This window comes from Pseudorca crassidens, chromosome 6 (genome assembly GCF_039906515.1).
Source record: "Pseudorca crassidens isolate mPseCra1 chromosome 6, mPseCra1.hap1, whole genome shotgun sequence".
Taxonomy (NCBI): Eukaryota; Metazoa; Chordata; class Mammalia; order Artiodactyla; family Delphinidae; genus Pseudorca; species Pseudorca crassidens.
The window spans coordinates 76,221,646-76,237,288 of NC_090301.1; the positions used below are offsets into that span (position 1 = coordinate 76,221,646).

Sequence of the window (15,643 nt, forward strand, 5' to 3'; positions counted from 1 at the left end):
GCATATACCCAGAGAAAACCATAATTCAAAAAGACACATGCACCCCAATGTTCATTGCAGCACTATTTACAATAGCCAGGTCATGGAAGTAACCTAAATGCCCATCGACAGATGAATGGATAAAGAAGTTGTGGTACATATATACAATGGAATATTACTCAACCATAAAAAGGAACGAAATTGGGTCATTTGTTGAGATGTGGATGGACCTAGAGACTGTCATACAGAGTGAAGTAAGTCAGAAAGAGAAAAACAAATATCGTATATTAACGCACGTATGTGGAACCTAGAAAAATGGTACAGATGAACCTGTTTGCAGGGCAGAAGTTGAGACACAGATATAGAGAACAAACGTATGGACACCAAGGGGGGGAAAACTGCAGTGGGATGGGGATGGTGGTGTGCTGAATTGGGCGACTGGGATTGACATGTATACACTGATGTGTATAAAATTGATGACTAATAAGAACGTGCAGTATAAAAAAACAAACAAACAAACAAAAACTAACACTAAACTTTCTTTGGGTTATTTGTATGGAAATATGTTAATATAAATGTTTCAGACATTACATGAAATTTCTAAAAATTTATATGTTCTGGTACAATGTTATAAGTCATAATTCTAGTTATTACTTTAAAATTTATATCTCAGAAATAACTAAATTTCCTTGTCAATTGCATTATTATGAACTTTCATCAAATCTTTAACCATGGTCATTTTTAAGTCTTTTGACATTTACAGACAGTTCTGGGTATACTCTGATGCTTTTGCAAAAATGTTCCTATAAAAGGGTTTCATCTTCAAGGAATTCATGGAAAAGACTCTGACAAGTACAGGTTTCTGGTAACTGACTATACTGCTGAACTGAATGAATAAGCATTTTCAGAACTCTAATGGAAAACTGATGAATTCATAAAAGTGCTAACAAAAGATCAAGATGAAAAAAAATGACATGGGACTGAGTGAACTGATGAGGATGATTATAATTTTTGTGACTTTCTGTTTGAATAAAAAAAAAAATCCCACAAGGACTCAGAAGCAAAAAATATACAAATCAATTTTCACTGCAAAGTAAAGGAGCTGTTACAGTGGAGGATTACCTGACTGAATGTCAATATTATGACATAGTGTGAGTGTGTTTCGTGTTTGGTAATTGCAATCATTGTTGCTCTTGTTGTGGTCATCCATTTACAATGCTTGGTGTCAGTTTATTTATCTCTTGTAAAAATAAAATACAGTGTGTGTGTGTGGACAAAAAAGAACAAATTAGACTTATGAACAGAACAGAACTTGTTTCTATGTAGGGGACTTACTGTAGATCTTAATTTCTTCATTCGTAAATAAATTACTATTTTAATAAAAAAAAAATGACCAGTGATCGACTACAGCAAGGAAAAGCTGTTGTCTGTCCACTACATCATTAACTTCAACATTTGGCTTTTCAAGGGAATCACACAGGTATATGAATTGTGTTATTACAATATAGCATATTAAAATGATTCAGAATTAAATGATTCATATTAAAATGATTCAGGAATCATTCAGAATGATTCCTCCTCATAATATCATATTCGCTCAGTGATACCATGGTTGATACTGCTAAAAAAGCATTTATTAAGTAATAAAAATCCAAAATTCATAGGTACAAACATACTTTACTTTCATAAATGCCACACTCTTTTCAGATGAATTCATGTTAACTCAACCAAAAACTGATATCCCTGGATTATTAAAAATATATATATTAAAAATATATATATCTATGTGCTGCACATTTTGCTGGAAACATCAAAACCTGGGCTTATGAAATCAGCCTGGAACCATATTTTTATGACTCATAAAAGAAATTAGGCCCTAAACGCAAAGGGCTGGTTATTAAATATTGTATCTTTAAAAAAATCAGCGTGTTGAAAAACATTTATATTTTGTAGGTACAAATTTCAAGAGATAGAAATGAATAAAGTCCTTAAACTTTAATAATGATCCGAAGATGCTATTAACAAAGACTACCTTTGATGAGCTGAGTTTTCGAAAGCATTTTTGAAAGGTTAGCAATTGAGAGTTAACCTTCAAAGTAAGTTCAAGGATCCTTCTTTAAATGCTTACTTGGAATACAGATAAAAATACTACAATAATGTCAAGGAAAATAAGCTGTTTTCCCAGTTACATATAAATACTTTTAAAGGTATGTTTGGGGAGTCTTTACCATTTTATCTTCAATTTGTGCTCAAAACAAGAGCACAGCTGTCCATTAAGAAAAGGAAAAAGAACAACCGGAGGTTATGAAAGGACAGCTGCATCTAATCACCATGTCAGTTGATACACTGTTAGAAATCTACCTCCGCAAAGAAAGAAAATCAATATTTATAGAACAGCCAGCATTTCAAATATATGGTTAGTGCTGTGACTACACTCTATTTTAAAATTCTTAAGCTTTTTACCTGTGGCCAATAGGATAAAAACGTTGCCATTTATAATGGGGTGTTCTGTGCAGAGTGGTTTCTGCTTACATCACGTCATTTCAAAGGACTTGCTAGGACAATCAGGTTGGCTCAAGCTGAAACTGCCCAATTACTAGTAAAAACTGCCTCAGGCTTTAAGAGCCTACAGGGCGTTAAAACTGGTGATGCTATAGTATTTGCATCCTTAAAAATACAGCCGGAAAGCAAACTAAACAAATGTTGAAAATGCATTCTTCAACACTATTTCAAAGTATTTCTACTCTTCATTCATATACCCATTTAGGAGACATAATTAGACACTGCAACTCTATCAGTATTGCCAATGGCTAATGGGCATAGGGCAAGACAATTAGGACATATAGTAAATACTTTGAAAAAAATCAGATAAAAGTAATTCAGACATGTAGCTATTTATATGACTCCTTTCAACTTTAAAGTAATGGGGGTCATGAGAAAAATACAAATCAACATGTGTAAAAGTATCTTATTTTAAGTTTATGAGCTCTTGTATTATGATGCTCTATTAGAAAATGTCATTGTCCTTCTAAATTGTCCCTATTAGACTTTTATATTAGTCCTGGAAGGTAAGATTACATGACTGTGTGTGCCAGTGATTACGGTGGAATCATAGAACCCAAAGCACACGGGTAAGCCAATGGAACCTTCTTGTCTAATGGCAGACTCAGAGGAATGACAGTGCAGGCATAGGAAGAATACCTTTCACCTCTCTTTTATCAGTGGGTCCTTTCTCAGGTTGGATTAGAGAAGTGGGACAGAGGGTTCCCATTTGCTGCAATTCTTATGAAGAAATTCCCTGGTATAGAGGAGATATCCATGGAGAATTCAGTAGAAAAGAAGAAATAAAAGTGGCTCCCTTCAAAAATTCACTCATTCATTTAGTCATTCACTTATTCTTCTAATTATTCAACACATATTTTCTTTCAAGGACTGCAAAGTGACAGGAAAGTTGCTAAGCATGGTAAATACAAGTCTCTGAACTACTCTGGCAATAGATATAGGTAATAAAAATTAAACAATGTAGTACATAGCAATGATGGATTGGCCATGGTATCGAAACTGCAGGAAATACACCTTTGAGAGAGAAAGAATACCCAGTTAGTTCAAGAGAGAACTGAAGCATCCCTGAAACCAAAAAATAAAGTAGGTAGGAGCATATTGGAAGGAAGCAAAATTGTTGTCAAAATTCAATCATAAAGACTCAGTACTTAAAGATCACATTTCGAACAACTGCATAAGTGGAGAATAAGATGTAGTACTAGAAGCCCTGGTATAAAAAAAAATGGGAGTCTCCTTATAAAACATCTTGGGCAAATGAACAGATACGCGGAGGTGCTGCTAGAAAGAACTGTAACATTTTCCTTAGCCAGATTATTATGGAGGTTCTGGAGACTTAAAAAACTCAATATAAACAATTCTAGAGTTTTTTGTAAACATGTGTGTGTTTGCGTGTGTGTTTATGTATACTATAGAAAAAGATATAATTCTAAGCAAAAATGTGCAACCATGTGTCCCTCCCATCTCCCCCATACCAACTTCTCTTCTTACAAACTTAGATGAAAAACAGAAACCCAACAATTTTAGATGATAGCGAAGAAATCCATGATTTTGATTTTAAGAGTGACAGAAACTGCCAGTAATGACAAAAATAGTTATCCACTCAACAAAGGCTTGCCATCATACAAATGACAGATTCCTGACTTCCCCAATACAACCTACTTTATCTGATTTTTGGATGATTTGAAACCTGCCTAGGGCTAGCATTGTTTATAGGCATCCAACTCTAGTTTCCAGTTTACTTCCCTCCTTCCCTTTCCACTGAGAAGCAATTTATTGTTTCACATTTTTGGTTTTCCCTCTTTGCCCACACACAGCAGGCAGGTTCCACACTCAGCGATGCTGTCTCTGAGACATCCAGAAGCATAAATGCCCCTTAGGAAATTCCCAGATACTTTCAGCATATTCCCCAAGTGTCCTTTTACTGCTTTCCAAAGTAATTTCTGGGCTTAAATGAGCCCATTTTATAAGAATAATAACCTTCCAAATGATATTTATTGTAATGTAAAAACTACATTTTCCAGAATATACAAACAGTCCCTCTTGAGCAGCAAGTCATTAGTTCCAGATAGCAGGCATTTTCTTTCAACCTTTAAACTGTAAACTTGTCATTTCATTACATTTTGAGAAATGGTTCTACCACTTATCTGCCTTTTTCACTCAATGGGAAATTATACAAAAGACTAACACCTGACTTTCTACAAATAATATTCATCATGAGTGAATAGAATACATATGGTTACAATTATTCTCAATTGCTTACATTCCTGAATGTACGCTGTATATAATCACACATAACACATTTCTTCCTTGCATTAATTCTTTCTTCATATTTGAGCTTATATATTTCTACAAGTAATGATCTGAATTCAAAAAGTATCATCAAAAGAAAATGAAAAGGTTATATAACATCTGGACTGGGTTTCTATTGTAAAGAGAAATACATCTATATGCGAAATAGTGTTCCTGGCAATAGCTTCTTGACATAGAGGAGGGTTAAAAATGTGTGAAAAAAATCCATCTCCTAATCACACATTTACACATGCATTGTCCCAATTTTTCTTTTCTGTGGAGTAATGTTGGATCTTAATAAGAAAGTTGATACTGCTCGTTCCCTTTTTCATCTATAAAAGAAGGATGTTCACAGCCTCATATATACTTTCAGAACCAGAGCATGTCAATTAGAACCCACACTGACTTTTCTAAACCTGTGATAGATGATAATGTAGAAAAGAGGATGTGGGCATGGATTTTTGCTGTTGTTCTTACAGGTTACATAATAATGGCATTGATGACCGTAAGGCCTATCATAAACTATCAAAAATAGAACATTACAAATTATTTTATAAATACAGCTGAATTCCTGTTATATTAATTTATGCTTTGGTTTCTTTGGACTTTGAGATCTTGAAGATAAACCTGTGTCTTCCTCTTATTTGTATCTTCTCATATGTTTCTTTTTTTCCTTAAAAAATGTAATACCTCAGAGGTTTTTTTTAATAATTAATATGGCTGTTGGAGAAATCCTAAAAAATTTTAAAGAATGCAATAACTCATAATGATGCCACCCAGTAATGGGATTTTCTCACAATGATTTATTTATTTTCTCTTTTTTAATGACATTTAAAATTTTCTTTTAATTTTTTAATTATTTATTTTCTTTTAAAATTTGTTTTTAATGAATTTTGAAAAATAATTGCTTTATAAAGAAAATTTATAAAATATAGAAAAGTATAAGGAAAATAATGAAATTACTCATAATCTCACTACCCAGCGATAGCCTAAATTTACTTCTATTTCCATAACTATCCTTCTCTGTAACTAAAGTAGGATAATATTTTATTGTCCCATATTATGCTTTTTCACATATTTATCAATGAGTAATTTACTGTCATTTAATATTCTTTAAAAATATAATTTTTTATATCTGCATAGTTTTCCATCTTGTTTCTGTAGGAAATCATTTCACCTTTCCCTACTCAGATATTTAAGAAAACAAGGCAGTAGAAAACATCTCTTTATAAACATTAAAAAAATTCCTTACCAATTCAGTCAGCCTTATGTGTATAACACAGAAATAAAGACTTACTTCCCTTAAAAATTTTTTTTCTTAAATTGAGCTGGTACATGTCAGTTAAATTTGGATGGCCTTATATATTGATTGCTTCATTTTTTTTAGCATAATACTTGTGCCCAGAAAGAAACAAAGAAAAAAGAATATTTAGGCATTTAAGATAAGTATAGTCTTTCTCATTTTAGGTCAAAATTGACTTCATAGGACAACTTCTCAAACACAATTTTCTACAATATTATGGTGATAAACAATAGCTTATTTAAACTAGTAGAAGAGGAGCAATAATGCAACACATACTCAGCATGTTTAAAATTGTATTTTCCCCTGCAGAGGAAGAAAATGTCAGAATTGCTTACCTGGGGATATGATATAAAAGAAATCTTTAAATTCATCCATCCAAACTTCTGCCAGTCTCCTGTTGTTCTTGTTGATGACATGACCAGTGCCACCAGGGAAAGTGTATGGAGTTGCCTTCCGAAAAACGTGACCCACGTGGGAGCAAGTCACAATCTCCAATGAGCCTCCACATTGCCAAATCTGGAAAAAAAGAGCAATTGTTGTATAGTAATCATTGCAGATAATGCAGTAATATTGTCTGAGAAGCAACTGAGGCTAACTCAGTTAAGACCAAATCTTCAGATCTTACATTGTTCAAACAACGTCAGATGAACACAAAATTTAGAATGGGTATACTTGGGTTTGGCAAAGGATTCTAATTTGGAAGAGTTTGATGTATTTAAATATTGTAGTATTGGAACTGTGGAAGATGTAATTATTTTTATGTGCCTTTATTAGACTACCTAATTTTCAGTTTCTAATACTTAACCTAATTTCTATTTAATAGATATTTGGTATCCAAAATTTTCTATAAATAAATGAATTTGTACATGTTGGATGCCATGGTCAATAACTAAATCTGATTTGGAGAAAATCAATCTGCTATACCCCATCCACCTGGAACTTCAAGTAACCATTCATTTTCACCTCTCCATATCTCCTGTATCTTAGGCTTTTGCATATGCTATTATTCTTATTAAAGCATGCTAAGTATCCTTTAAATCTATTCAACTTCTATGCATCCTTTAAAGCCCACTTCCAGGATCATTTCTTCTAGGCAGCTCTGTGGGGAGATTTAGTATTGTGTGACTTTTCTACTTTAAACACAGTTTTATTAAGAACATATTACAATGTATTGGGTTGGCCAAAATGTTCATTCGGGTTCTTCTGTAACATTGTATGGAAAAACCCGAATGAACTTTTTGGCCAACTCAATATTTTAAATTGTTCACTTCACTATTGCTCCCTTAAAATTATGAACCCTTGAAAGACAAATGCTATATATTTCTTGGTATCCTAGATTTACTGTTCAGTTGAAGATAGGTATTAAGTGTCCATAAAACATTTATTTCTATAAAATTATATTATATAGCCATAGGTTACAATAGCATGTATGTGTATGTTATATATGTATATCATACATATAAATATAATATATATATATACATATAGTACATTTATTCATCCCAGTAAATTAAAGTCATAATTATTGCCATCTGTAATTGGAAGGATTTGGCTTTATACCATAAATAACATTATTCTTATTTTAAGAAGAGCTGTTGGGCTTCCCTGGTGGTGCAGTGGTTGAGAGTCCACCTGCTGATGCAGGGGACACGGGTTCGTGCCCCGGTCCGGGAAGATCCCACATGCCGCAGAGTGGCTGGGCCCGTGAGCCATGGCCGCTGAGTCTGCGCGTCCGGAGCCTGTGCTCCACAACGTGAGAGGCCACAACAGTGAGAGGCCCGCGTACAGGGGAAAAAAAAAAAAAAAAAAAGCTGTTTATTTTGGAAGAAAAGGTTTTCTCCTATTGATCCCTCAAGTAATATTCATCTGAAGATGGGAGAAGAGGGCTGCTATTGGTCTTGGGTAGCAGTAAGAGACATCTTTTCTAGAAGATGAAAGATGATAAATAAGTTATACTCATCAACAACGTTTGTGCATTACATGTACAGTCTATTCTATCTCATTTTCTAATTGTTTAAACAGTGTGATGCTAATAGAAAAGATGTTCCAACCCAACGCTGAAATGATGGACAATATAAAAGAGGAATGGAATTCATCATTTCCCTAGAAAGACGGGTAGCTCATTCTTAAATAATCAAATTACTTAATTGATTGGTAACTTTCTCATCTTTCTAGCATAAAGTCTATAAACTGTCTTGTAATTACACAACTCTTTACATTCCTCCTTTCTATTAAAATGGAGGAAGTTAATCCTTCTCCTACCAAAGACAAATCAATACTTGTATGTCAGTCTAGAGCATATTACTTAAGTCTGTCTTAATGACTTCATTGATTTGGTCCTCCCCTTGAGTTTCTCCTGAAACATCAGTCATTTCCCTCATAATTGGATTATGCCTATCTTTGCATAATACCTCCTAAACCTCCTATCTTTCAAACAGATTTAAAATAGAGATAAACAAATTTTTAAAATTACAAAACACAACAAAAGGTTCATCCCTTGATCTATATTCCCATCCAACATATCTCTTTTTTGTTTCCCCTCACTATAATTAATATACATTTTTTACTGATACACGTTATATCCCTTCCTCAATTTTCATCTGTTCTTCTACTCATCATGAAATGCTGTTTATTTCCGCAGTCCCACAATATTGCCATGATGAAAATCACAAATTTTTCCTTTGATGAATATCTAGCAGACTCCTTTCTTGGATCCTCTTTTCATCCTACTACTTCACTATTTATACATTTTCACTCTAAATTTTTATTTAAATGTTGGCATTATTCCTTCTTTGTTCATTCTCTAGGTGGTCTTATTTGTTCTTATTATTTTATGCATGATCTGAATACACAAACCCCCCCGCAGTAACATCTCAGCCCAGACTTTTCCTCTGGGATCCAGACTTGTGTATCCAAACACCTACTTGATACCTCCTCTTGCAAGACTCAGAGGCATCCAAATAAACGTGTCTGAAGTGGAATTGTTAATTTATCTCCACCTTGTCAGCCAGATCTTATTTTCTTTCCGTTTTTTTTTTTTTTTTTTTTTTGGTGGTACGCGGGCCTCTCACAATTGGGGCCCCTCCCGTTGCGGAGCACAGGCTCCGAACGCGCAGGCTCAGTGGCCATGGCTCACGGGCCCAGCCGCTCTGCGGCATGTGGGATCTTCCCAGACCGGGGCACGAACCCGTGTCCCCTGCATCGGCAGGCGGACTCTCAACCACTGCGCCACCAGGGAAGCCCTCAGTTTTTTTTTTTAAACCATCAATAAATGGAGCCACTATTCACCCAGGCAGTCAATCCAAAAACAAAACAAAGCAAAAATGACAACAGAACTCCCTTCTCCCCCCAAAAATCCCCTAGAAGTCATCGCCGATTTCTTCTTTTCTTTCATCACTTATATTCCATCCATTAACAAATCCTGGTGGTGCTATCTATAAAACAATTCTCAGTATATCCATCTCCTTCTGTCTCTACTGCCACCATCCTTGTCCTAATCATCAACATCTCTTGTCTGTCAGTTGTAATAGGCTCTTAATTGTTTTTCTACTATCACTGTTGCTCTCCTATAATTTGTTTTCTGCTGAGAAATCAGAGTGGTCTTTAAAATTCTTAATCATGTCATTTTACTTCCCTGCTTCAAATCCTTCAATGGTTTTTCACTGCACTGTGAATATAAATAAAATCCTTTATCAAGGCCTCCAAGAACTACACGACTCTCCCCTTCTGCCAATAAACTATGGTGATATTGGCCCTCTGCCATTTCCTAGAATAACAAATCACATATTTTTTTCACACACCAAAGCTTCAACACGCGCTTTCCTTATACCTGGAAAACAATTCTGTCAGCCCTTCACTGGACTGCCTCTTTCCCACATTCTTTATTTTTAATGTGTTTTCAAAGTAATCATTTAGTCCAACTGATACTATCTCTTAAAAACATGATTTAGTAAAGTACTCAGGTGTTTGTACGGCGACCACACCATTCAACAAGGTGACCTGAATTCAGAAGAAATAGCATATGATATGTTATACTTGAGGGGGAATTGAAAAACTTTTCCTTATTGTGAGGAGCACAGTGTTAGTGGTAGAGCTTTCCCTTCTCCTCTATGGATTAGGTATGACTAAAGAGTTCCTTTCTTCCTTCACCCAAGTCATATAAGGGAACTAAATGAATGGAGAGACTGGCATTTCACTCCTGGCTGGACACTTGCTGAGCAGCAAAATCAGCAGATTACCCTGGTGCTCCCACTGGAACATAGCAGAATATGGTGGGTGAGTCTATGGGAAAGCCTCAAGTGTGCGGAAAAACATGACCCTAGTAAAATGGGGACCACCTCTAGTCTAGAGAATCCTGAAGGTGGGCTGGGGTTTATTGAACAGCTTGTTCCAGCAAAATTGATAGGTCCAGTGATGCAGTGACCCTGGGAGGGAGTGGTCTTGGGAGACAACTGGACAAGACTTCAGTGGTTTCAAAACTCTATAGAACATGGAATATAGACTAGAAAAAAAGTGATCTGTGGGACTAGCAATATGGCAGATCAGCAAGGAGATGTACCACTGGAAAAGGCAGCTGGGGACCTCACAGGGTGAGGTGAGAGTAAGATTTCCCTCTTCAAAAGGGCCTTGTATAACAGACGCGGTAAAAGGTGAAGTTCAGAACACTTTTAAGAAAACAGTGAAACCATGTACAGAAGCCTGTCATATAAATGGAGGCCACTAGTAGCAAGTGGAACCACACTGAGCCAACAACAGTCAGACATCATAAAATATATCAGTTAAGACCTGCTGTTTCTCTAGCCCTTTTATTTGACCCCATACACTGTAGAAGTGGCAACCCAGAGAACCCTGACCTTCCCCATTCCAAGAGCTTCTATCAGCATTGTCCTGGGGAGAGAAGAGAATGTGAACTGTGATTGCTTACAAAATCAAAGCCTTTAAGCTGAACATTACTAGTATTTTTAATAACTGAAAGTGACCAGAAAGCTATAAAATCTGTGCTAAATGATGTCAGATTGGAAAGGAATATTCTTCAGAGCATGAAGCAATGATTGGAGAAAAAGTAAAACCATTTTAAGTGTGCATGCTTACTAAATTCAGACTATGCAATAAGCCCTACTGCAAACGAACCAGTGATGTACAGCTGTCCTCGGGGTTCCCAATTTGCCTTTTTGCAAATATGGATTAGCACTGTGGTTGTGTGAGGCCACTTTATTTCTACTCTTCCACTTCTTGGCCCTACCCTGGTTTTGTATGCTTATGGCTTCTATGGCCCAAGCTTGCACACAGAAAAGGAAAAAAAAAAAAATCTAGTTTGAAATCCTTTAAAAGTAGAGTTCCAGTGGTCTCACTCCTTATATGAAAGTGCTGATTTCTGGTTATCCTCTAAGCAATGAGATCTTTGTGTGTACATGTAAAGGTGTAATTCAATAATGACTGTTGATTTACAAGACAGAAGGAAAACCTGCCCCTGATGTTGATTCTCACAGATAGAGGCAGATTTTTTAGTATATTTAGGAGAGGTAACAGAGGTGGAGGTAACTGTTCTATAACTCAGTGGATACTGGCCTGTGTTTTGCTTGTGGATCATACTCTACTGACTCCTGGAATAAAACGCGTACTTTTCCCATTGCCATCTGTGCTCATAGAATGTGTGAATAAATACTCATATTGCATTTCCAAAGTAAAGCATCTCCCCCAAATTTACACTAAAATAAAAAGATCAAGGTAGAAAAGCATAACGTTATGCATTAATTAGGCTGATATCTGGTCATGCTAATACCCAGTTAATATGAAAACAAAATATTTAATTGATCAAATATTGACCAGACAGTTGCCATGTACTTAGTAGACATTTGGGTAATGTGAAATAATTAAAAAATAAACAGTTCCCAGAAAACTATATGATTAAATATTAAAGTGGAGAGAATTCTAATTGAGTGGAGTCCCTAATGACTACCATGATAATTTCCCTTAGTGTATCTTTAACAAATATTTTGGAAGGATGGATGAAAGGAAAGAAAGAAGAAAAAAAAAGAAGGAAGAGTATGACACAGCCATTAAGAATTTGGGCTTGGAAATAAGCAAACAGAATTTTCTAGGGGCTCTCTCACTTACTATCTATGTACACTGGTGAAAATTATTTACATCTCCAAGACCTTGATGTTCCCATTGGAAAACAAGGATAATAATAACTGCTTCCGAAGACCATAATGAGATTGTGCGTATCAAGCACCATGCCTGACACCTCATATGGGAGGAAATAAAATGTTATTTGTATATTAGTTCCTGCTGTTCAGGAAAACCAACATATGTAGATTATTAGCTGATTCTTGCTTCTTAAAAAATATTTAGCTACATTTTGGTGAATTTTGCCTCTTTTTGAAATTGCAATATCAATGTCTGGGGACTTAGGTGAGGAGTTTAAAAGAATTGCCAATTAGTTCCCAATTAGAATACTACATTTTGTTCTCTGAAATTAATTTACAATGTTTAAACACAATATATAAACTGAAATGTCTCATCCACATAAACATGTGATGTCCGAATTACTTTGTATCATTGAGCATATCTGATTGTTATTTTCTAGGCTTCCAAAAAGATTAACATTTGTATGTTACTTCTCTCAAATAAATTTGACCATGTGTAACATACAAACTGTCCTTTTATCCACAGAGGATTGAAGCTAGCTGGTTACTTGTCTTGGTTCCCAGATATTTTTATGAGAGTCTTTTGATGATGGAGAAGGTTATTAATCAAAATGCAAAATGCCCATTGCTCATTTGATTATGTACTTGATTTTCTTCCCCTAGAAAGAAGACAATTAACTAACATACATTATCCTTTTCATGTTTTTTGGTACCTACATCAGTGACATTTTTTTTAACATCTTTATTGGAGTATAATTGCTTTACAGTATTGTATTAGTTGCTGCTGTGTAACAAAGTGAATCAGCTATATGTATACATATATCCCCATATCTCCTCCCTCTTACGTCTCCCTCCCACCCTCCCTATCCCACCCCTCTAGGTGGACACAAAGCACCGAGCTGACCTCCCTGTGCTATGCGGCTGCTTCCCACTAGCTATCTATTTTACATTTGGTAGTGTATATATGTCCATGCCACTCTCTCACTTTGTCCCAACTTCCCCTTCCCCCTCCCCGTGTCCTCAAGGCCATCTTCTACGTCTGCATCTTTATTCCCATCAGTGACATTTTAATTAAGGTTCATAAACTTCACAAGCTCCAACTTTGCAATCTCAGTTCTGGTGCTACGATTGTTTCTAGCTGTCCAGATATTATGCCAAACTCATGCAGCTGCTTGATTTTATACTAACCTTCACCCCCCACCCCCGGCCCACACACGTACTGTCACTGGCACCAAGTCACTGCTTAATATGGCTTTAATAGCAACCACCACAACAATATATCATGGAGGGCACGAAGCACAATGGTTATGAGTGTGTAGGCTCTAGTTCCTGAGACCATATCCCAGCTCTGCCACTTACCAGCTGGGTGAACTCATCTTTCTGTGGTTCAGGTTTCAGGTAATAACATGACTTGAAGAAGCCACCTCAGGGGGTTGTTGTGAGGAGTGAGGCAAAGCAGTGCACGTAACAATACTTAGCCTTTATATGAAAAAGAATTGGAATGAAGCAAATAGGGGAGATTTATTAAGGGGTTATTGTAATCATCTAGGAAAGAGATGAGAATGACTGGGACCAGAGTGATGGCAAGGGAAATAGAAGGGAATTCAATAACTTGACATAATTTGGGGGATTAAAATTAAGAATTATTGTATGTGCTTTCCCTTATCTATTTTGTCCTCTCTAATAAGCTCATTTTATATACATTTTCTTCCAGTAACCAGTTCTTAACTATGCTATCTTTCACTGATCTTAATTTTCACTGACTCATAGCATTTACTACTGTACATTCATCCCACTCTACCCCATTTAGCTCTCAGTTCTATATAGTATGCCATCTTGATAAATATTTGTGTGTGTGCATGTATATTTATCTGTGTGTATACTGACATAAATATATTATTTGTATATATTAGTCTTATCTCCCTGACCACATTATTATCTCTTTGAGAAAAAATATCACACATTTCACTTTATGAAACTGAACTTCATCGTCACATGAAATTGAAAGTCACTTTATGAAACTGAATTTCATCATCATGTTGCACTTTACGTAACTGGTATAATTCACACATAGTGAAAAAAATCACAACTTAAATATACTGTTACATAAGTGTGTGCAAAGTTTAAAAAATGCTTGAAATATTGGTGCTCAGTACATATTAACTGATTGATCTCTTAATATTGATATAGAGGAATCTGGAAAATTACAGAGTGTACACAAAATGTATCTATTATAAAGTGGAATTGGGAACAAAAGCTTTTCTTTTCTTAGTTCTGGCAAAGCGAAAAATGAAACAAGTTACTATGACTCAGTTTTCAACCTATCTCACTTTACATTCATTGTTTGTTTCAAATAATCCCCATCGGCACTTCAAGTCTCCACTTTGTTTATACATATTCAAGTAGACTGATGACAAATCCTTTAATTCTTACAGTTGAAACAAAGTCTAAAAGAGCCTTCAGTGAGACCCTGAAGACGCTGTGATCTTTGATAAGTTGGCAGAAACACAGGAGGTATGGAAGTCATGATAAGGGGCTCAGTAGGCATTTTCTATTCATTCTGGACAAGAAACTTCCCAGTTATTCTTCATAGTCAGCTTGATTTGGGGAATGTCTTCTTTAATTGGCTGGTTTGTCTCTTAACCTAGTTTTCACTTCATAGTGTAATTGAGGTCATTTATGCAATCTGGAAGAGGTCTCTAGAGCTCAAGTCATATCCTGATATCACCATAACATCTCAGGATGAAGACTCTTGTACATCAAGCTTCTGTGGCCTTTAAGTGCTCACCTGAGTTGCCAGAGATCACAGATTCAACATGTCTGAGGAATCTATCCAGTACTTGATAATTTTTTTTTAATAGAATGATTATTTGTATGAAAAAGAGAAGGAAGCATCTGATTTGAAATTGGAAAACTGGATTCTGGACTTCAAATAAACACAAATTGATTGCAGGATTTTGAACAAGTCACTTAAGCTTGACAGTCCTCAGAAAATTCACATGGAAAAGAAGACTAGGTTTTCTTCTGAGTTTCTAGGATTCAGATTAATCTCTTTGTATAGAGTAAATACCACTTTCAGAGATCAGATTTTTAGATGGGAATGATAAAACTCTCCAAAATTTGAATCCACATTTTCCTCCTTAGATGAGCTTACTTTACTTTAGCTGTATTAGAAGTACATGGTAAAGATACCATTCTCTGAGCAAGAGAAAGTCTGAGTTTGCAAAACTTATTATGAGGCAATCAATGTGTCTTCTCCCTTCAAGTCTGGGAATTCTATTTTAGAAAGGTCACAAATGTTATGAAAACAATGAAAAATACAAAAGCACTTTTGTTCTCCATGAGTTTTTCAAGAAATAGC

The 15,643-nt window shown here is 35.5% G+C and overlaps 1 protein-coding gene across 6 annotated transcripts in view; it reads right to left on the reverse strand.

The window, feature by feature from the left end:
- GALNT13 (polypeptide N-acetylgalactosaminyltransferase 13) overlaps positions 1–15,643 on the reverse strand; it is a 562,369-nt gene that overhangs the window by 166,857 nt on the left and 379,869 nt on the right. For all 6 annotated transcript variants that reach the window (XM_067741899.1, XM_067741902.1, XM_067741901.1 and 3 more), the window contains one exon: positions 6,469–6,649. In XM_067741899.1, coding sequence (XP_067598000.1) covers positions 6,469–6,649 — 181 coding nt within the window. The remainder of the gene's footprint in view (positions 1–6,468; positions 6,650–15,643) is intronic.